At 36.8% G+C, this 24,372-nt stretch overlaps 3 protein-coding genes across 3 annotated transcripts; 2 read left to right on the forward strand and 1 right to left on the reverse strand.

Annotated features, from left to right (window-relative positions):
- The first annotated feature begins 10,633 nt into the window (after positions 1-10,633).
- LOC121971276 (tubulin alpha-3 chain) lies at positions 10,634-13,677 on the forward strand. The gene is made up of 5 exons (XM_042522451.1): positions 10,634-10,855; positions 11,511-11,725; positions 11,804-12,003; positions 12,599-13,107; positions 13,199-13,677. Exons 1-5 carry the CDS (start codon positions 10,743-10,745, stop codon positions 13,512-13,514), a joined length of 1,353 nt encoding a protein of 450 aa, XP_042378385.1. The 5' UTR covers positions 10,634-10,742; the 3' UTR covers positions 13,515-13,677.
- A 103-nt stretch (positions 13,678-13,780) lies between these two features.
- Positions 13,781-16,637, reverse strand: LOC121971277. Its single transcript, XM_042522452.1, has 7 exons — positions 16,311-16,637; positions 15,750-15,836; positions 15,405-15,653; positions 15,118-15,282; positions 14,967-15,020; positions 14,621-14,767; positions 13,781-14,446 (listed from the first exon to the last, which is right to left on the reverse strand). Exons 1-7 carry the CDS (start codon positions 16,563-16,565, stop codon positions 14,069-14,071), a joined length of 1,335 nt encoding a protein of 444 aa, XP_042378386.1. The 5' UTR covers positions 16,566-16,637; the 3' UTR covers positions 13,781-14,068.
- Positions 16,638-17,316: 679 nt separating this feature from the next.
- Positions 17,317-20,695, forward strand: LOC121971278 (mitochondrial import inner membrane translocase subunit PAM16 like 2-like). The gene is made up of 4 exons (XM_042522454.1): positions 17,317-17,471; positions 19,108-19,195; positions 20,133-20,263; positions 20,361-20,695. Exons 1-4 carry the CDS (start codon positions 17,469-17,471, stop codon positions 20,481-20,483), a joined length of 345 nt encoding a protein of 114 aa, XP_042378388.1. The 5' UTR covers positions 17,317-17,468; the 3' UTR covers positions 20,484-20,695.
- Positions 20,696-24,372: the final 3,677 nt, after the last annotated feature.

Consider the following 24,372-nt stretch of genomic DNA (forward strand, 5'->3'; position numbering starts at 1 on the left):
GACTAAAAGTTATGTATGTTTTTATTGGCATCTCAGCTTTCTAATGGGCATAATGTTTTAAGCATGTTACACTTATTTGTGTTTGATTAGATCTTTGTATGCTTTCTCATATATTCATTCATTAGAAATAAATGATTATGATAATCACATATTTGCTTGGTATGCGAGTTATGAATGTTTTTTTTACTTTGAGTATGATTATGTTTAGATCACTATGAACATGATTATTATGCTTACTCATGTTTTATGTTTGATGGTTCATAAATTTAAAATTTAAACACATATGAACCTTTAAATGGTTATTGTCATTATTATTTAATTTAATGTTTATATTATGCATAATTTATTAGTCACCAAAGTGGTCAAATTAAAAAGTTTAGATATTAATTAAATAATATTAAATTATTCATGAGTATGTGATGCTATTAGATGATATGATGAAAATACTTAACTCTTATCATGAATAATTTAAAGTTCATTGATTATAAAATAATTAAGAATCACCCCAAGGTTGATTACTGTATTTTATAATCATAAATATAATTGTGGTTAATTAATATATTTTATTAGATATGTTTAGTATATCCAAAAATAACAAAATGTTTAATTAGAGCATATTTAATTACCTATTATATGAAATTTTATTTGAGCATCAATTATGTGTATGTATTGTAGTATTACCCAAAGGAGAACTTCAATATACATTTAAAGTTCATATGAATGTTATCTAAATTTTGTATTATAATTTATGAATCAAAGTATTGAAGTATGAGCATTCTATATATTTTGCAGCATAAACAATTGTTGCTCTTCATTCAAAAGCTTCGTCTATTATGAAGTTCAATAAGTTTAATTTTTCTGAATGGAGTGGGCAAATCCAGATCCATTTAGGTATTTTGAATCTTGATTTGACACTCCTTCCAGATAAGTCTGTTGCACTTACTGATACTAGCACAATTGAACAAGTATATTTCCATAAGGTTTGGGAAAGATCCAACAGACTTGGCTTGATGTTTATGTGAATGACCGTAGCATACGTCATTAAGCTAACAATCCCTAAAATAGATGACGCTAAGGGATTTATGAAGTTTGTAGAACATCTATCTCAATCTAAGTCTCTTGATAAGTCACTTTGTGGGACATTAATGGGTATATTGACCACAATGAAGTTTGATGGTTCTCGTACCATACATGAGCATATCACTCATATGATGAATATTGCAAGAAGATTGAATTCCATGAGTGAAAGCTTCCTTGTACAGTCTATTATAAACTCCTTACCTCCTGAGTATGGTTCTTTCCAAATCAATTATAATACTATAAAGGATAAATAGAATGTGACAGAATTACAAAGTGTGCTTATTCAAGAGGAAGCAAGGCTTAAGAAACAAGGAGTTCACTCAATTAATCTCATGAGTCATTTGAATGCCAAAAAGAAACCAAAAAAGAAAAATACAACGGACAATAATGGACTCTTAACGTAAGAAGGGACAAAAGAATGATAAGTATCATTTTTGCAATAAGCCTAGACACTTTCAAAAAAATTTCTAAAAACGAAAAGCTTGGTTAAAAAAAAGGTAAACTTAGTGCTTTTGTATGTTTTGAATTAAATTTGGCAAAAGTTCCTTACAATACAGAGCAGATTGATTCTATTGTACTACTCATGTTTCACAAACAATGCAGGGATTCCTTACGATCCAAACCATACAGTCAAATGAAAAATTTATCTTTATGGGAAATCGAGTCAAGGCTCCGGTTAAAGCTATTGGAACTTATTGTTTGATTTTAGACACTATGTATCATTTAGATCTTTTTCAAACTCTTTATGTTCCTTCTGCTAGTAGAAATTTAATTTCTTTATCAAAACTTGATACAGTTGGATACTCATTTAAGTTTGAAAATGGATATTTCAATTTATTTAAGAATAATCACCCTATTGGTTCCGATTTTTTTGTGATGGCTTATATAAATTAAAGCTTAATAATTTGTTCGTCGAGACTCTATTGACGTTACATCATAATGTTGGAACAAAACTTGGTTTAATAGATGAAAGTTTAGCTTACTTGTAGCATAAGTGTTTGGGTCATATATCCAAAGAACGATTACAAAGATTAGTAAAGAATGAAATCCTTCATGATTTGGACTTTACTTATTGGATTATATTAAGGGGAAACATACAAAACACACAATTAAGAAAACAACTACAAGAAGCACACAACTTTTAAAAATTATACACACTGATATATGTAGCCCTTTTGATATTTCATCTCTTGGTGGGCAAACATTTTCCGACCTTTATCGATAATTATTCACGTTATAGCTATGTCTATTTGTTGTATGAAAAATCTCAATCAATAAATATCTTAAGAGGTATTTATTAATGAGGTTAAGAGGCAATTAGACAGAAAAGTGAAGATTATCAGATCTGATAGGGGTTGTGAATATTATGGTAAGTATGATAACTCTAGGTAGTGTCATGGTCTATTTGCTAAATATTTAGAACAACATGACATTTGTGCTCAATACAGAATGCTTGGGACACCACAACAAAATGATGTTGCAGAAAGACGTAATCATACTCTAATGGATATGGTTAGGAGTATGTTAACTTATTCTTCTTTACCCCTGTTATTGTGGATGTATGCTTTGAAAACTACTATATACTTGTTAAACAGGGTTCCTAGTAAGACAGTTCCAAAAACTCCTACTATAAGGAAACATAGTTTAAGGTGCCTATATATTTTGGGTTGCCAAGCGGAAATAAAAATTTATAATCCACATGAAAAGAAACTGAATTAAAGAACAACCAATGGATTTTTCATTCTTTATCCATAAAAGTCTAAAAGGTATAGATTTTATTGTGTTAATCATTCTACAAAAATTGTTGAAACTGGAAATGCTAGGTCCATTGAGAATGGTGAAACTAAGAAGTGTTAAACCACGTGATGTGGAAATTCAAGAAGCTAGGGTGCACATACCTTTACCCATTACTTCTTCTCAAGTTGTTGTTCCAATGATTGTTGGATATTTTGACAACCTACAAGAACGACAAATGAATGACCAAACACTCCATGATGTTGTTCACAATGAACCTAATGTTGATGAGCCACAAGTAGTAGCATTAAGAAGGTCTGAAAGGGAAAGAAGATCAGCTATTCCAAATGATTATGTGGTTTATCTATATGTAACGACCCGCCTTCTACTGACTAGGCTGTAAGGCGAATCGCTACAATACTGCTGTACTGACTGTGCAGAAAACTGAGCTAATTTAAAATTTGCTAAACTAATTACTGTGAAGTCTTAACTTGACGTTCTAAGAGTACCTAAGTGTTGTACACATGCTAGGAGAGACAATCTATGCCTCTTGGATGTCCTGCTAGCTGTAATCGGACATTTCAACCGATTCGTGAGTCGATTGAGCCATCGGAACGATTCACAAATCGTTCCAGCTGATACTGGCACGGAGGCACCCTCTGGATCGGTCGGAAGACCGATCAGTGAGCCTCCGTGCTTCTGCTGCGTTCTGTACGCAACTGGATCGGTCTACCGACCGATCCAGATGGTCCCTGATCGGTCAAGGAGACCGATCGGTGGCCATCTTTCGCGACCAAGCAATTATGTACGCCGCTGGACGTAGCTGGATCGGTCTACCGACCGATCCAGGAGTACCCTGATCGGTCGGTAGACCGATCAGTGCACTTCCTATGTTTCTGTTCGCATCTGGATCGGTCGGCTGACCGATCCATAACCCTTGTCAACTCTCTGTTCGTGCCTGGGTCGGTCGGCTGACCGATCCAGTGGCACCAACCCATTTCTGTTCGGTTGGCTGACCGATCAGGGTTTCTGATTTCGAACCTGACATTCTGAATTCAGAAACTGGGTCATGCCAACTCCACATATAAACTATCTAATGCCTAATAAAAATTCTAACCACTTGCAATTAACATTCCAACATGGTTACTGACATTTTAAAATATTCTTTCATAGTTCAATGCGTTCCAAATCTAAATTGCATGAAAATGAAAATATCAAACTAATAAGCTGAAAGTGCTGAACGTAAATGCTAACGAGTTCTAATGCATAAATAAAGCTTGTTAGATCCCTGAGATCTTTCATTCCAGTTCCACACACACATCCTCATCTGCATTGACCTCCAGCCTCCACTGCTAGTCCATTTTCCTTTTTCCTGTATCTGCAGTATAAGGAAAATAGTATCTGTAAGCTTAAAGCTTAGTAAGAAACCATCTACCTCACTAAAACATGCAACGATGCGATTATGTTTTTAAATCATGCTGTTTGAAACATACTGAATATGCAAGCATAGCATGACATGGTATCATACAAAGCATAAACTGGAACTGAAACATAGCATAGCATATAACTGAACATGAAACTGAACTAATCATGCATATCTCTAAATCTGTACATGAACTCAACTCATGTAAACTGAACCTGAACTGAACTAAAAGCTAAATTAGTGTTCTCATCACTGGTTTCAAATTTGAAAACTATACATATAATAGATGAAAATACTAAACATGTTGCTGGGCCCTGGTACTTACTGTGCTCGCATCCCTACGAGACCCGGATTGCAAGTTCCGAATCAAGTAGGTTACTAGGTTATCTCGAACCTAGGGACGATCGTGGGAGTCCAACCCATGGATATCTGATCCAAAGTGCCAATTGAATAAAAGTAAAATACTGAATCTTTATTTTACTTTGCTGTTCTAGGTTATCTGAACCTAGAGCTAGGTTATCTGAACCTAGAGGCTACTATGGGGGCCCACCCAATGGATATCTGATCCATATAGCTGTAATAACTGATAATAAACTTGAATAAAATGTTTCTAATACATTTTACATGCTGTTAGGACGCCTACTGGTGCATCCTTCTGAACTAGGCATTCTACCGAATGCTTGGTGTGCACTTAGAGCACACCCTATAACTGAAAACTGTAAAACTACTAAACTAACGCCAAAACTAACAAGCGAGAGCAATTATACTGCAGGTGAGGGGTTTCTTACCTCGTGTGCAAAGATTCTTACAAATCTAAGCGTTAGGTTTCCGGAGACGAAGACCTTCTCGACGAGCTGCTCGCGTCTACGCGTTCCTCTCGCGGAGGGGAACGTCCTTGTATCGAAGATCTTGCCGGAAGATGCTCTCGTGACCCTTAGGGAAGGAACCCTAGGTTCCTTTTTGCTTGTGCTTGGGGGCGCCGAGAGAAGAGAGGAACCGAGAGGAAGAGAGGCGTGAGGGCTTCGGTGGAGAGGGATTTTGCCGAACCAAACTTCTCAAATAAACCAAACCCTCTTTAAGTTTTTAATTTATATTAAGTGGTTTAATGAACCCAACTCTAATATAAATATATTTGGTTCTCCTTTCTTTCAGCACAGCCCTGCTAGGTACACTGGTTACTAAACTTATCCGTAAACCATAGGTCTCGGGTTCGATTCCCGCCTAAGCTATTTTACGGTTCCAATTATTTTTGCTACTTCCGCTACTCGGAAAATTCCGGAAAAATATCTAAAAATTCCAGAAAAATCATAGAATAATTCTAAAATAAATTCGGGAATTTTTCGGGCTTTACACTATATGAGTCAGAATTTGACTTAAGTATTGATGAAGATCCAATTTCATTTTCACAAACCATGGACTGGAAAATATTAATTCTTCTAAGTGATTTGACTCTATGATTGAAGAGTTAAAATCAATGAATCACAATAAAGTTTGGGACTTTGTTGAATTGCCTAAAGGGTCAAAGACAGTTGGAAAGAAGATCAGCTATTCTGAATGATTATTTGGTTTATCTACAAGAGTCAGAATTTGACTTAAGTATTGATGAAGATCCAATTTCATTTTCACAAGCCATGGAATGGAAAGTGTTAATTCTTCTAAGTGGTTTGACGCTATGATTGAAGAGTTAAAATCAATAGATCATAATAAAGTTTAGGACTTTGTTGAATTGCCTGAAGGGTCAAAGACAGTTAGATGTAAATGGGTCTTTAAGACCAAACATGACTCTAATAATAATATCGAATGATACAAATCTAGACTTGTTGCCAAAGGTTTTACTCAAAAAGGTGATGTTACTACAAAGAGACTTTTTCTCCTATCTCAAAAAAGGACTCACTAAGAATTATTATGACAATGACAACTCATTATGATTTAGAGTTACATCAAATGGATATGAAAATCGCCTTTGTTAATGGAGATTTAGATAATGTGGTTTATATGGACCACCCTAAGGGTTTTTCGATTAAAGGAAAAAGGACATGGTGTGTAAGCTTAAGAAGTCAATATACGGACTTAAATGATACTTTTCTGAAGGTGTATATATCTAAAGGTTAGTGAGAGTAAGTTTATTTTTCTGATTCTATATGTTGATGATATCTTGCTTGCTGCTAATGATCTTGGTTTATTACATGAGCCCAAAAAATTTCTCTCGAACTTTGAAATGAAAGATATGGGTGAGACATCCTATGTGATAGAAATTAAAATATTCCGTGATAAATCACAAGGAATGTTAAGGTTGTCTCAAAAATCATATATTACTAAAGTTCTAAAGAGATTTAAAATGGAAAAATGTTCTGCAAGTATTATACCAATTCAGAAAGATGATAAATCGAGTCTTATGCAATGCCTAAAGCATGAATTAGAACACAAACAAATGGAACAAATTCCTTATGCATCCATCGTTGGAGGCTTAATGTATGCCCAAACTTGTACCCGACCAGACATCAATTTTGTTATTGGAATGTTGGGCAGGTATCAAAGTAATCCATAATTGGATTATGGAAAGTTGCAAAGAAAGTTTTGTGATATTTACAAGGGACGAAAGAATACATGGTCACTTATAAGAGATCCGATTATCTTGAGGTGATAAAATACTCAGATTCAAATTTTGTTGGATACTTGGATTCTAGAAAATCCACATTTGGCTATTTGTTCCTCTTAGCTTGAGAAGCAATTTCATGGAAAAGCACGAGGCAGATCATTGTTGCTTCAACTATGGAAGCAAAGTTTGTGGAATGCTTTGAGACCACCATTCATGGATTATGGCTACGGAACTTCATTTCATGACTTGGAATAGTCGACATTATTGCCTCCGAATTTTTTTTTATAATGCCACAGCAGTCTTCTTTTCTAAGAACGACAAGTATTCATAAGGTGCTAAACACATGGAAATAAAATACGTTGCTATTAAAGAAGAAGTTCAGAAACAAAGAGTGTCAATTGAGCACATTAGCACCCACCTTATGATTGTGGATTCATTAACTAAAGGGTTGCCACCAAAGACATTTAATGAACATGTTACAAGGATGAGCGTTATTGAAAATTGTTAATGACTATAGATATAAATTATGCAGTTATTCATATAATTTGTCTCTAGTAAAAATATCATGGATGGACAATTATGTTGTGTCTCATTTTAGTTCAAGTTAAGTATATAATTAATATTGTGATACGTGGAAGGAATCGAATTAATGATGTACAACTGTCATGATCCTTAGTAGTGTTTGCTTAATGATGATTTATAATTGACCAATTGAAGAAAGGATTTAGCTTACATATTATGCATTATGTTTGAAGTGAATAAAGTCATATGGCCAAGTGGGAGAATATTAGAAATAATTCTTTATTTTTAATTAATGCCCATATGTATGAGTTACTTCTCTATTCAATGGCTCATATGTCTTGATTTTATTATGATTAAATAATGTGATTAAATAGTCACAATTATTATTAATGGCTAAATTTATATTGGTCAATGAAGAGACAAATCTCTTTATATTCATGCAAATTAATTTAAAAGAATATGAAAAGATCATTCTCATATTCATTCAATATGAAAATTAATGTATTGCATTAAGAGACAATTGAATGTACACATTGATAGAATGTGTAAATGAAAGGCTACAAAATGGTCCTCCCTCTACCCAATATAAAGGACTTTGCTCCATTAAATAGGGTGAGTAAAAAGAGAGGTCAAGAGGGAGAAACACAATTATCTAAGGGGTTCTAGTTTCTTCATACTCATGAACCAAGGTATGTTTTACTTTTAAGTATCATATTATGAAAATCATTTAGTTCAAAACCTTGTGTATTGAGAAATATGCAATAACTTAATTTACATATGCATATTCACATTCATGAAAATATATGTTATGCTAACAAAGAATGCATAATCGAGCGAACCACTAGGTGGAGCCTACATTTTAAGAGTGCAGGCAGACTAATCCTAACGAGTTTCATCGAAGATCTAACATCCACCAGGAGATCACGGGCATTCCGATATCCAGAAAGGATGAGCTGTGAGAGAAGAGCCGTAATTTGGCAAAGGGAGAGAAGTCGGAGGAGGCAGAGAGAGACCCGGTACCAGGATGCTCACGTGGACTTCGGGATTGAAGTGCGGCGAGATGATACACATTTGCCCTGCATATTTGCCTACCATTTCACTTCCTTTTTATTTTCCTTTAGTCAATTTTAGCCGCCTAGCAATTAATGATAATTAATTATGCTGCAATCAACTCAGATGATCTAATTAACAGTCTTTTTTTCATTTTCTGTCCGTCAACAACCAACCTGAAAATAATTTATTTTGCAATTAATGCTGATTAATTAACACTACAAGTAACGATGGCATAATTAATACCCTGCAGTGTAGTTAGCAGCTTTTGTTTTTCTGTCAATCAACGGCCAACACGGAGAGAATTCCAGTTCTTTCACGGGTGATATTCTTCATCTCAAGTAATTTAGTATGATCCGTTTCATAATAAAATATATAGACAGATATATTATAAAAAAATATTTTATCCTAACATAATAACATGAACAACAATCAGGCATCCAACAAACAATCCCCATTCCGACCCATAGTTTGCAAGCATCTACTTATAAAACTCAAATAATTTTCCAATATATTATAGGCCTATATATATATACTTACCAAGAACACTCCTGACCACATCCTTGCACACTATAGTAAACCTATGTTTCCCTAAGAATAACCAAGTTAGTACTTGATACAATTATCTCGCAGAAATAAAATTAAAATATATCTTCTAAGATTTATTCCTTCTAGGATTTATTCTCTCAGAGAATAAGTTTCTCACATCTAAAATCGTTTAGGACAATAATTTCTTATACTTCCATAGACATTATATGAATTGTGAAAAAGTGTGTGAGCACAGTGCGATTATTGAAACATAGAATATTGTCATATAATATTTTGAGATCAAAATTTAGTACATCTGAGCATGTCTTTTCTTATATTTTAACCATTTGTATTAATAACTACTAGATATTTATGATTTGTCCTCAGGACGCAGTACAGCTGGGGATGCATGGTTTCGTGACCGAGAAGTCCAGGATTCGATTCTCGGGATGTCATTGTCTGGGATTAACGTCCCGACTATACGCTTTCAACTGTGTACTTACATTTATCTCCCTCTATATCCGTGAGACCGGCTCTAGGAAATCATTGATGTAACGGTTCCATATTTTTTTAATAGATATCTATGATTTATTTTATCTGTATTGACCAATAATGAATCGACAAAGATCTTAGGATGAGCAAATCACCTGACACGTGAAAGGGCGCCTGAGCATTATCCTCCTTTGTTGGACGCTTGAGTAAAACTACATAGTCTCAAATCAGAGTCCGGCATCAATGATCGAATGACTTATGAAGAAAGCAACAAAATGATGCAGTTTAAAGAAACACAGAAGACAGTTTGTGACGTCAATTATATTGTCCCAAAAATGAAAAGACTAAAAAATATTTTAATTAATAATAATAAAATAACATTTATTTGAATATAAAATCTCGAATTTACTCGATGAGTCAAATATAGAATCGGACCATTATTTTAGAATTAATCAAATGATAAAATCTCTATATATATATATATAAATAAATAAATAAATGAATGAATGAGTGGACTAAAATTTAATTATCTTCACGATGATTCATCAATATTTTTCAAGTAAACAGAACGACTGATAGTGACGAGTAAGCTTCCCTCTATAACTGAGTTGGTGGCCGTTTAAAATCACCACTTTATTATGTATATTAATAAATATTTTATAGAGAATGCCTTCTTTAAATTTGAAGGGTGGATTTGCGACGAGAAGTGTTGTAGGACGGATCAGACGAAGCCACGTCATGCCGACCCTGGCTGATATAAATTTGGGGAACAACCCAGAGGCGCGGTCACATGCTTTCAATTCAAAATCATCAGATTCGCTCTTCCCATTTTACCCTCCAAAAAGCCAGATTTGATAAATTTTAAAATATTCTATATTTGAATAAAAATGGAAATTCGTTTATTCATATGAAACAAATTATTAATAACATTTTAAATTAAATAGTTTATTAAATCATATTTAATATTTTTTATTTTTGTCTCATATAATTTTTGGCCTTACTTATTTCAAAATTGTATTGAATAAATAGATTTAATTTTTAAAAAATATTTTCTCTCAAATTTTTAAAAACAAACGATAAAGGGTGTTTTTGTCTATCCGCCTAAAACTGGATTGCCAGGCTGGCGCACCAACGCTCCCAAACGTGGGGCCACCGGCTGAAAAGCAATTATTGGATCGGATTAACCTGCTGAATTAAATACCCCGCTCCCCACTCACGGCATGCGCATCCATTCCATCCCTTTCTCTTCTCATCTCTTCTCTTCCTCCTCCCGATCCAGATCCGGCCGCTAGGGTTTTTTTTCGAAGAGGATCGATGAGGGAGATCATCAGCATTCACATTGGCCAGGCCGGGATCCAGGTCGGCAATGCCTGTTGGGAGCTGTACTGCCTCGAGCACGGCATCCAGCCTGATGGCATAATGCCCAGGTTAGATCTTCAACGTTTGGCTTTTCATTATCTTATTTTCCTGTCTTGTTTTTTCTGGATCTGTTTTGTCTCCGCTACAGTGAGATCTAGGAACTTCTTTTGAAATTTGATTGACCTTTAATGGCGTCTTTTTTCTATTTAATTACAAGATATACGGGGATGATTGTTATTATTTTTTTTTTGTTGAGTATTCGGTTTGGATCTTAGTCGTAAATCCTCCGTTATGGATCTCACATTTCATTTTAGTTTCCATTTTATTTTATTTTTGTTTACTTAGAAAAGCTCTAGGTTTTTCTTTCCAAACTTGGATGAAATCGAGAGATTTGTGGAATCGTGACACAATGATGACAAATGACATTTTCATTGCCCTAACCTTTTTTTTTCACTATCGAAATTATTTTCTTGTTGTCTTCAAGGTGATTATTTGAATCTGATCTCACTTTCCTTTTCCGTTATCTATTTGTGTTTTTTTTTTCCTTTGGTTCACTGAGCAAATAATGTGCTTTTCAATTTGCTCAGTTGAGTTAGTAACTTCATAGTCACTTCGTGAGATCGGTTCTCCATTTCTCATGAGTATTTTCAACTTACATTTTTTTTTTCCACTCTGAAGAAGAATCTTCTTTTTCTTGCCTAATGTTTTGGTCGCCCTCTTCAGCGATAGCTCAGTTGGAATGGCTTGCGATGCCTTCAATACGTTCTTCAGTGAAACTGGTGCTGGAAAGCATGTACCGCGGGCCATATTTGTGGATCTGGAGCCGACTGTCATTGACGAAGTTAGAACAGGAACTTATCGCCAGCTCTTCCACCCTGAGCAGCTTATCTCTGGAAAGGAAGATGCTGCAAATAATTTTGCCAGGGGTCATTACACAGGTAGCCTTAACAGCCTCGCGTGTATATAAAACTATCCTCCGCTTTGAACCTAATCCTGTGTTTTCTGATGGCATGTAGTGGGGAAGGAAATCGTAGATCTCTGCTTGGATCGTGTTAGGAAACTCGCTGACAACTGCACTGGTCTGCAAGGGTTTTTAGTCTTCAACGCTGTTGGTGGTGGTACTGGATCTGGTTTGGGATCTTTACTCTTGGAGAGACTCTCTGTTGATTATGGCAAGAAATCAAAGCTTGGCTTCACCATCTATCCCTCTCCTCAGGTATTAAAATGTTATGCAATCTTGGTGAACTCACTTCTACCGATTACAGTGAAGTAGGTTTGGTCTTGTTGAAGCACTAATGCATGTGATGCACTATCGAGGTCTGGCCTCGTAACATTTTATTGATGCTTCTATCTGTACTTTGACACTACATATTGATGTAAATGCATACAGTAGGTAATTGTATGTTCGTTGTCAAACCGAGCTTACTTAATCTAACTAGCTGAAGAGAGGCAGTATGGAAGCCGTCAGCCTAGTCTGTATCCTAATTTAATATTTTTGATGAAATGCGTATAGAGGTTTGTTTTCCGAATGAAGTGAATTATATCTGTATTTATCTGAGAAAATTCAGGATCTGCATTGTCTTTCTCAATTAGTTATGACTAACTGACATTGAAGAATATCAACTGAGTATGTATCTCAATATCATTCCTTTGGGCATGCATTTATCATTCTCAGCACTACATATTCATGATCTTGTTGGTAGTATGATTAGCATCAAGTAAAAAGTCAAGGGCATGTATTCTGTGTTTGTTATGATTAATATAATTGCTTAGTGTTATTTGTATGTTACCTTGACATGTTTTGCTTGTAGGTCTCTACGGCAGTTGTGGAACCATATAACAGTGTGCTTTCTACTCATTCTTTGCTCGAGCACACTGATGTTGCAGTGCTCTTAGACAACGAGGCAATCTATGATATCTGCCGAAGGTCTCTAGATATTGAGCGGCCCACTTATACCAACCTCAACAGATTGATTTCTCAGGTCATATCTTCCTTGACCACCTCTCTAAGGTTTGACGGAGCCATTAATGTGGATATCACTGAGTTCCAGACTAATCTTGTCCCGTATCCTAGAATCCATTTCATGCTTTCCTCGTATGCCCCAGTTATTTCAGCTGAGAAAGCATACCATGAACAACTATCTGTCCCTGAAATCACGAATGCTGTATTTGAGCCTTCCAGCATGATGGCTAAATGTGATCCCAGACATGGAAAATACATGGCTTGTTGTTTGATGTACCGCGGAGATGTTGTCCCCAAGGATGTCAATGCTGCCGTTGCCACCATTAAGACTAAAAGAACCGTCCAATTTGTTGATTGGTGAGCAACCTGCCTATTATTTTTTTTTTTTTCATTTGCAAGGTTGATATGTGCTTTTGATTGATTACTATATCTTTGTTGCCTTTTCAAGGTGCCCTACTGGTTTCAAGTGTGGTATTAACTACCAGCCGCCCACAGTGGTGCCTGGCGGAGACCTAGCCAAGGTTCAGCGTGCTGTGTGCATGATCAGCAACAACACTGCCGTTGCCGAAGTATTCTCAAGAATTGACCACAAGTTTGATCTCATGTACGCCAAGCGAGCATTTGTTCACTGGTACGTTGGTGAAGGAATGGAAGAAGGGGAGTTCTCAGAAGCACGAGAGGACTTGGCTGCACTTGAGAAGGATTACGAGGAGGTTGGCGCAGAAGGTGCAGATGAAGACGGGGAAGATCCTGAAGATTACTAAGTGATCTTGTTTCCTTAATGGGATTTGGTTTTTGTTCATCTGCGTCGGAGAATCATTGTATCTGCTTGAAGCTTTGCCATCTTTTTGTGTTGGAAATTTGGAATGTTTAAGACCGTAAACCCGAACTGTTTCAGCTATTCTGCTTACAATTTGACTCGTATCATATCGTTAGTGCTATATTATCTTTACTTTCAGGTTATCTTCACGGTTGGAGATGGACGCATGTGTGTTTTTTGTGGAAAAATGATGATGGAATGAAAATAGCATATTGAAATGCTGATGTAACGTTAGACAACAAATTGAGGCATATCTCAATAACCAAATCTAACACACGTTTGACAGAGCCAAGATAACATTCAGCCATTGACACTGCCATTGCCTAAGTACCCTAAAAAAAGTAGGGACCAATGGCAGATCCATCAAAGCATTACCAGAAACCATATTTCTCTTAAGAAATATGGCTGCTTCTCTCCAAATTTACACAGCTCAAGAAAACAAACCTAAATCAAGAAACGACACTACAATGGATGTTAACAAATCACAATACTTAAAGGCTACGGACAAGTAGAGCTTCTACCAGGTCCTCCATAGTAGAAGTATTGCCCCCATTCACCATTGTTCCCATTCTGCACATTGTAGCAATTCGATTGTTCCGTGAAGGATCCGACCCTTGTTGGAGCTCTTAGATTGTTAGAACCATCAACTATCTGAATGTTCCTGAAGTAGCTCGCCTTGCTGTATCCTTCTTCAGCGAAGTGCCCACTCCCCATCTCTGTGGCAGTATGCACACCATCTGGCTCAGAGTTCACAGCCTCCCCTCCCCATTGGATCATTGACGCACTGTCTGCCAGGTAGGAGAAGAGAAAGGAAGGCCAGTAGCCGAGCACATAGTCCCTCCCAAATTGCATCCACCAGTGCCCCTCCTTGGGATCCTGTCGGTGCAATTATTCATAATGGTAAAGAAAAGTGTTATCAATTATAAAGAAAAAAGATCTGCAGAGCTTTTGCATTTGGTGTTTGTGCATGATGAAACAAACAAGAGTGGTTGAGATTCTCCAGCTTGGTTTATTATTATACTAACATTTGCATGTTAACTGAAACTGTACCTTCCAAACAAGTATGCTTATATCGTATTGTGATCCGTCATAGTTCGAAATTGGGTAGATGCTGGCACCCATCGCAATCTCATTGTTTATTTGAATGAAACCAGAACACAGTAGGTTGTAGCAGCCGGTTGCTTGGTATGCATCACTCTGAAATTTTACATAAAAAACTAATAATGAACTAAGCAAGTACCAAAAAACAAAAAACAACCATGAAACCAATTGTTTTGATATTAATCTAAGAAATGGGACAATGAAATGAAGAATATCTCAGTAAGTACATCTCCTTTACTAATAATAAACTGCAAAGATAAAACAGGATAACAAAACTAGTGGAGATTGAACTCACAGTCCAATAAGTGAAAAGCCTTGTGTAATTGTCCCCATACAGATCTGGGCTGACCTGATATTGAAACACTAGAATAAGTTAATGCAAGCATTGATCCTAAGAGAATGGTTGAGAAGATTCGGATGATCAAATTTGAAGAACAGAAGTATACCTGCCAACCAACTTCAATGCTGTTAAGATCCTCCCCGAAAGAGCCCCCTAATATCCAGAGCTGAGAGAGACTGAACTCATTGGATTCCTGGACCTTTGGCTGCCAGACATTAATTGTTGCTTTTGCTCCATAGTATTTCTCACCCTCAGCATAAGCAATTGCATGCTACTCGAAGAACCAATCAAGCAACAAAAAGAAATTTTCCAACTATTACAAACAGACACATTACTTAAAGAGGCTGCTTCAATTATAACACATCAGATTTATGTTCATTTGAAGCATGATACCTGATGGCCATTATTCTCATTGAGAAGGTTAGGATCAAATGACAGAGGATTGGGAATGTCTTTATGCTTCTTCCTCCCATATCTTTTGACTGAACTAGCCCTTAGCACATCATTCATAGTGGTCCTCCTTATCGGGATGGTGTCTTCAGGGCACCGACCATTCTGATGCCACTGTTGAACCATGGCCTCCTTCTGTGATGTTGCCTTGCCATCATCCAACAATTTTTCTGGGTGAAAGCTTGGCCTCATCTGAAAGGGTTAACATGAAAAGCATAGGCCAATGAATGAAAGCTTCAAAGATTTAAAAATGTAAGTCAAAGGTGGAGCACGAAAAGGAGGAAAAACCTGGATAGTGTGATTTTTTAGGAAAGGATGATCAAACGCTGGTTGGTGAGAGATATGCACACAATCTATGATGTCTCCATCTGGACTCTGCTTATCAGATTCAATTTGTATCATCAAACATAACAAAGGACTTTTTCCTTTTCAAGAATAGAGTAGTGTAAACAAAGCGGTTCACAAAAAGGAAAGAATAAAATGAACATGAAAAAAAACAATCCTTTGATGGAAAGAGAACTCTAAATTAGTCACTTGTTTTTTTGTTTTATTAAAGAGAGTTGGTAAGGAACATTCTCCCAAAGGTTGGTGGTACTACAACTAATTACTAATTGAGACAGATCAAAATGTTAAAAAAGTATGTTAAACGACCGCAGTTGACCAGTACGAATGTTTATAGCAAAGAAATCCCAATTTTCAAACAGCTTTCAGTTGAATTTAATGAAAGTGATCGATTTGAAAAGGACCCAAAATACGAATAAATAAACGAAAAAAAGGACGCCTTTGACACTCCCCATCCAAGCTCTAGAACAATTAATCAGAGAAGAAACTGCAAAAGAAAAAAAAAACCTTGATGCTCTTGACGGGCGTCTTATTGAACCGCTTCAGGTGCCGCCGCACCTCCAACTGCTGCTGCGATTCCGGGTCGCCGACGCGCTCCGCCGCGGCGCACGATAAGCAGGCCGCGACCACCAGCCACCAGCCCACACTAACGTGTGCCGCCATGGCCTTCCCCCCTCGCATCTTCTCACCCACTAAGAACTCTTCTTCGTCGTGTACTCTTTCCCGTGCCATCTTGCTGTTGCACGCTCTAGTTTCTCCCATCGCCGTGGGCGACGACGGTATCCAAGGAAAGGGGCCCTGAGATCTCGCTGCGCTCACCGCCCACAGATCTTTATTCTCTGCACTCCACGCGCGTGTGGATCGATCTGAGGCGATTAGGCCATGGAGGTACACACACCGTCGTCGGTGACGGGATCTTTTGATCACAGAATGAAACCATGAATCCAATGGACGGTCCTGATCGAGTTATGGGCTTTCCTTTATTATATTATATTATATTCTCACTGCCCCACCTACCCTCAATAAAACGGCCTAGCACGAACATCAAAGCGACCGGGCGGAGAATCAATTGTTCTAAATTTTGACCGTATCGTGGATGTAAGATTCGTGCATGATGCGATCCGAGTTAAACTCTAATTTGAAGGTGTTTGATGCCGGACTGTACAGTGATCTCTCAAATATTTATAGTTTAATTCTTAATTACTATATTATAAGGTATTTCCCTCTTATAGAAGGATAAATTTAAGATTGAGTAAATAGTTGGCGCAAAGTTTGTATGGAGCCCGATTATCTTCAGAATTAATTGGTCGAAGGCCGAATAATTTGTGTTAATTTAACAAAATAATGATGGCGGTTGATGCGAATGCAATTGCCCGTCATTCCCTCGACCAATCGAATCGCGACGCGTGGCCACCGATCCTCTCGCCTCCTAAATGGGCCGGACAAAGACAAAGCCCATGGACTTCAATCCAACTCAACTAATGACCTAGTCGCCGCGAAACGTGTCCCTTTTTCTTGCTTCCTCCCCACGAAAACGAGAAGCTTAAAAAACTCTTCCGGTTCTCGCCGATCAAACTCAATCGATCTCCGCGCTTGCTCGAGCGAATCTTTCGCTTCCTGTCTTTCACCTCACGATTGATCAAGGTCTCGGGGCTGCACTTACTAATGGTAAGTTGTCGGTATTCCTTCCTCGCCGTTTCTGGAACCCTTTCGTTCTTAGATAAGAATGATTTTGCGGAAATTTGTTAGTTTTTATACCGTCCAACGAGCTATTATTGCATGTTTGTGTATCTTCCTATGTCATTTGTTTTCTGCTTAATTTTCGTTATTTTTCATGGCCATTGGCCTTGCTTTGGGGGCAACACTTGCTAATGGTTAGTAATGTTTTCCTTCCCTTCTCTAGAATCCTTGTTGTTCTATGCTACCGTGGTCGATTTTGTCCTCCCATCATTTGTTCCACAAGTTTCGTCGTTCCTGTTTTGCATTCACTTAGAGAAACCAGTGTGTTTCTTATTTTTCGATTTTTTTATGTTATTTTACGTTACTGAAAGAGTTACTTTTTTCCTTTGTTTTTGTATCTTCCTATATGATCTCCTTTATGACGAGAGATCATAAGAGTTTATCATGATGCTTTACGTATTTTGCAAAATTTTGGTCATTTTGCTTCGCTCAAGGAGTTACTTTTCGTTGTTTATATATCTGTTTATTTGATTTTCTATGGCGTGAGATCAAATACGGTGTCTGACAGCTATCCATAATGTGAAGATTTTTTTTGCACAAGATAGAAATTTAGTGAGATAAGCAAGTTTTTTGTTCCAGTTTTCAAGATTAAGTTCTAGGAGTTCTTAGTGTGGGTCTTTTTGCCAAAGAGTTCTTAATGTGGACGATTAAATGAGGTTCTATCAACCAATACTCTGATATGATATATGCAATTATATAAAGTAATTTCTTTTTCTTTTTATAGCTTATAGAATCTACATGTGGATTCAGCAAAGCTCATACAGTCATTTGACTCGTGGGACACAATAGACCAGGAATATAGTAACTGTTCTTGTAGCCAAGAATATAGAATAATTATTTTTACATTTGTTTTGTAGGAACATTATAAAAAATAGACAAGAATTAATGTTCATGATTATAAAATATCTATATATGAAATATTCTATTGAACTTTTCTAGCTCACACTATTTACCTTGTCAAGTGTGATCAATCAAACTACGTTGCTTGCTTGGCCAATTCAACTGACCTAATTGGTCTACACGTTCGGGTCGACCAACTCATGTAGCCTCTTTGACCCGATTAGTCTGCTCAAGCCTTTCAGCCTGCTTTCCAATTCTAGCTAGATTGACCAACCTACTTTTAGGAAGAATTGAGGAAGAATATAGATTCTTTAAAGAGAATAAATTAGGAATCACTATCTCTGATATAGACTATGGAATTGCTATTCTGTGTCAATAGGAATCACGATTCTATGGGAAATGTCATCTCAAGTTCATTTTTGCAGCTAATATAGGAATAGTTATTCCATGAAAATTCATGGCAAACAAGATAACTGTTCTTATGAACCAAACTACTGAATGTTAACTTGTACTGACAGGTGTATTCTTCACCTCACTGGGAATCATATTTTGTGTTTTTGTTCTCCAGTGTGTATATCCTAGCTTTCTAAACAATCTTGTTTTTTCTGTTCCTTATGAGAGAATAAAGCATAATTGCAGTTAATACTTAGAAATGTCAAATGTAATTTTTTGGAATGTAGGACATCTCCTAACGTGTGTTCCTATTTTGTCATTATTAAAATAGGCTGCGAGACTTCTTGCAAACATACTTGTAATGGGTTCAGGTATATTGGGAAGAGCTGTTCTGCAAGCATATCGTAAAGCAATAGAAAGTAAGTTTCTTTCTTCATTTTTTGCATCTTGTTATTTGTTCTGAGACCATTAATCTTCTCCTTTATTTTTCCTAACCTAAATGGAAATCGTGCATCCCCTAAAGCTATGTAGTTTTTTTCTTCCCTTGTTTTCCCAGCAATGACATAATAGTATGTCTCATTCACTCTTCTATTAATTTTGTAGGATTGTCCATGTATGTGTAGATAAAAACTGAAAAAAAAAATTCCATATGGTATCCAAAGCAATGAGAAACCCAAGATTTATATTAGGGGTTGTTTCATTAAGATTTAAATACTATATTTTGATTATATTATTTTTTATCACTTTATCTAATAAAATTATAAAGTTGGGATATCACTTCTTTGAGAGCCTTTGCTCCATGCTCAAGGGTGAGCACACATTCCGTTCTTATCTATGCAAAAAGGAGTTAGTTCAGGCTGATAGCTGAAGTTCTTGTTAGATATGCAAAATGGTTTTATTAAGTTATCCAACCTTTTGAATTCGTGGCTACTGGGTTAGTAATCCTGCACGGCCTCAGATAGGAGCAGATATCTCTAACCCACCATTCTTGGCTAAGGTCGGTGTGAAGTAACTTGCTTATACATTATTTAGCAGTGATTTATTCCTCATAATTCTTCGTTTAGGATGGAATGTAGTAACTTGTACATTTTATATTAGTGGTTTTGCTCTATTTTTTGTCTATTTTATTATAGAAATTGAAAAATCTGATCTGAACCCCAAAATACCAAATATTGGATTATGCCAAACAGAAATCTGAAAAAAATGGTTTTGGTTTTTAGTTCAGATTTGATTTGTTGCATTTTTTTTGCCCACCCCTATAAACCACAGTACACTTAACTACAGCCTGCCCCTCTAATATTTTTCTAGATGAAATGCCATGACAATCAATTTTGCTACTTTCTTTTGTGGCTGCAGATGCCAATAGAAATGGTGTCGCAAATGAAGCGATCAACAACATCCGCAGAGTAAGCAAAACAATGACAGAGCAGGAAGCCAGGCAGATATTAGGCATATCCAACGACTCAACATGGCCCGAAATTATTCAGGTCTCTCTTTCTTTCTCGTACACAAACACGCCTGTGCTCACGCACCACATGACATACGACTTGCTTTAGCTACGCTAACTTGTAATCATCTGTGCAGAAGTATGATGTTCTGTTTGAGAAAAATGCTAAAGGTGGGAGTTTCTACCTCCAGTCCAAGGTGCATCGGGCAAAAGAATGCTTAGAGGCAATTTACCAGAGAAGTAGTCAAGCAACGAGTTGAGGCCCTTGATACATGGTTGTTCTTCGTAGTTACTCATGAATAATATAACTACACACCCAAGTTTTGTATTAAGGGTGTAAATTTTAACTATTATTATCTGGCTCAACAAAAAGGAGGACCAATAGACAGTTGCTAAGAATATTGTAAAATTCAAAACATTCTTAAGATCTTTTGGTTCATAACAATCATTATTATTTTTTCATGATTTTTCATGGAGTCTTGATTAGAAAAATGAATTTAGAATATTGTTGGGGGTTTCCGCTCGCTTCGTGCCGGTGCCATCTTGGTCTCTTTCCATGCCCTGGAACTCGATTCGCTCCTTCACGCTCTCAATTTCTAATTTTAAATCTAGAATCCTCGAAAATTAAGTTTTTGTTTGTGTGCCACTTTATGGACCCGTGAAACAATACCTTTTGTACTAATTTGAAGCTCCATACTTTGGCTTATCTGCTATCCAAGTATTATCGTATTATCGATGGTTTTGGATTTAGAAAGAAAACAATCCGCAACATATTTTGCTTAAATAAAAGCCTTAGCCGAATCAGTAACACTGGATACTCTCGGCTAACCCATTTTAGGAATGTTAAAATTGTTAGAAAATTAGGTTTGGTGAATAAATTAAATAGGGATATAAAATTTTTTTTATTAAATAAGAAATTAATGTTGAATGAATAATTGCTTCGGTATGATCGGATGGAAGTTTTGACTTATACACGAGTTAGGTTCATGGATGCGATTATATAAATACTAACTCGAGTATGATTATAATATTAATTAATATTTATAATAAATTAAATAATTAATTATATTAATCAATTGAATTAATTAATGATAATTGATTATAATTTAAGTGAAAAGATACATCCCATGTATTTTCACCGCTTGAAAGAAATCTTTCATTTTTTAGGAGTAATCCTTCATCCCTATAAAAAAAATATCATTCTTTCCATTCAAATTATTAATTTTTCACTCAATTCTCAAATTGTGAATTCTTTTCTTGAGTTATCTTCTCCTTCTCCTCTTTTAAGAGTTTCAAGTCTTTGAAAGTCCGACGGAGCTTAAAATTTAGAGTGCTCCTATTTCGAGATATAAGTTGTTGTATCTTGGAAGATGATTGTCGATAAACCGTAAGAATATGGGCGGGGCAATATTATCTTAAGGAAAGAAGGCATAGTCTTCACCTTGACCTTAATACTCTTATCCGTAGGGATAAGGTTATTCGAAGGGGATGCACTGATATCCGAAGAGATACTCGACGAATGACAAGAGTAAGTCAGCAATGACGATACCAAATATATCTATTATCAAAAGGGGTACCTCGATAACCGAAGGGGTGTGTCAAGAGTTAAAATGGGACAAGGTCCACACCATCATATTGAGCTCCACTGATTTGAGTCATCGACTTATCGTTAAGATGACTAATCGAGCCCAATCGTTGGATCAACATCGAAGATCCATATATATATAAAAATTTCCAATAATCTTAAGATGATATTCACAGATATGGCGATCGTGGGTCCCACTCATACGAAAGAGAAATCAGAAAAAATTTCCATAATCATTCTCAAGCGATAACAGTAAAGGCACTGTATTACTTAAAGAAATGTATCTTTTAAGTTGCGTTCGGTTAGAAAATGGCTAGAGGTATATTTGACATTTAAATTTTAGTTATACATTGATCTTAGAATGTAATTGGATTACATGGTGTTTGTTGGTGCAATATCCCCTGGGTCAAGGTTGACCAGATTACTAGGCTTGAGTTGGCTCAAGCTTAAGTCTTGATGTTTGGGTTTCGATGTTTGATAATACATGGAGATTGCAAGTGCAATCGTTCATTTGGGGAGATTGTTGGTACAATTTTCCTCTGGTCAAGGTTGATCAGTTAGATATGAAAAATAGTCAAGTAGGTTAAAACTGACTGAATACTTGATTGGGAAGTTCTGGTGAGTGAAGCCAGACAGTTGAGAAATCCTGGTGAGTGAAGCCAGGTGAAAGACCTAGTGAGTAAAGCTAAGCGGAAGGGAAATCCTGGTGAGTGAAGCCAAGTAAAAGACCTAGTGAGTAAAGCTAAGCAAAAGGGAAATTCTGGTGAGTGAAACCAGGTGAAAGACCTAGTGAGCGAAGCTAAGTATAGGAGAAGTCCTGGTGAGTGAAGCCAAACAGTTGGGAAATCTTGGTGAGTGAAGTCAGGTGAAAGACTTAGTGAGTGAAACTAGACAGTATGAAAATCCTATTGAGTGAAGCTAGGTGAAGGTCCTGGTGAGTGAAGTCAGGCACGTGGAAATCCAGGTGGGTCAAAGTTGACTAGACACCTGTATTGAGAAGTCCAAGTAGGTCAAAAAATTGACCGGATACTTGGCACGAGGAGAAAAGTCCAAGTGGGTCAAAGGAATTGACTGGACACTTGGTGAGGAAGTCCTAGTAGGTCGAGGGTGACCAGATGGTAGGCATGATATCCCAACAGATCATGGTTGATCGGATATTGGATTTTTAGGATCTTTAGACTTGATTTGGCAAGTCAACAATGAGTCAATCGATCAACCGATCAATTGAATCATAGTCTAATCGATCGATTGATCTATTGGATAGGTGCCACGAAGAAACCTAAGCCCAATAAAATCGAGTGATCGATTGGGAGCTATCGTCGCGAGCACAGAGACCCTCTCAATCGATCACCCGATCGATTGGGAGCCTCCAATCGATCGAGTGATCGACTGGGAGCTTGGAAATCACGCAAGACATGTGAATCGATTGAGCAATCGATTCAAGCAATTTCCAAGAGCACAGAGGCGCTCTGGATCGATCGACTGATCGATCCAAAGCTTCCCCAATCGATTGAGAGCTATTCAATCGATTGAGATCCGACCGTTGGCGCTGAATAAAGTCGTTGCGAGCGTCTTCTTCAGAACTTCTTCGCCCGATTCTTCTCCGATCTACACAGCGACTTCTCCGAGCTCTCACCGCCAGTTATTGAAGGTTCTTGGAGGCAAGTGCTGATGCACGTCCAAGTCAAGAGGCGATCTACAACAAGAAGAAGAAGCTAGGGTTAGAGTTTCCAGTGTAAATCTTGTAAGATTTCAATTGTATTTGCTTCTCTTTCTTTCTTCTTGTACTGAGAGTATTGTAAGGCTTCTTCGCCTTCGGTAGTTACCGTAAATGAGTAATTTCATTAGTGGAGAGTGTTGTTAGTTAGAGCCCTAGAGCCAATCATTTGATGATTGTATGGACTCATTGTATCATATTCTTGTATATTAATAAAGGCATTTGTTTGGTTATTATACTTATTTATATTAGTGCCAGATAGACTAAGTATAATAGCGTCCTTGAGTAGAAGGTTCATACCTATATCAATCGATTAATTGAATCGATAGTGAGATGATATAGGGAACACTACTCTAAATCATTCCTAGTCGAGTATTAACATCCAGGGACATTGTTAATGCAATAAGACTAGCATGTAGGTCAGCTCGATGACTTGATCTCACAAGTCATGGATATAGAGATATCAAGCTGACACATGGGTATACATTGGAGAATGTATACTGAATGACCCACCATGAGAAAGTATCATGGATCGTTATATGAGTGTCATATACTTTCTCATGTGGCTATTAGTATGACTATTAGTCCTTAGACCTGAAGTCACCATGGATCCCTACATAAGGAGTTATGTACTTTGGTTTTGTCAAACGTCACTCGTAACTGGGTGGACTATAAAGGCGATTACTGGGTATATAACAAATTATGTAGAGGGATGTGAGTGATGTAGATGGGATCTATCCCTCCCATATGACGGGAGCGACATCGGTATTCTTGATAGAGTGAGACCACGAAGTGCATGACCATGCCCAAATGAGTCAATATGGGATATTGAGTTCATTTGATTTTG

This window comes from Zingiber officinale, chromosome 4A, assembly GCF_018446385.1.
Source record: "Zingiber officinale cultivar Zhangliang chromosome 4A, Zo_v1.1, whole genome shotgun sequence".
NCBI classification, from domain to species: domain Eukaryota; kingdom Viridiplantae; phylum Streptophyta; class Magnoliopsida; order Zingiberales; family Zingiberaceae; genus Zingiber; species Zingiber officinale.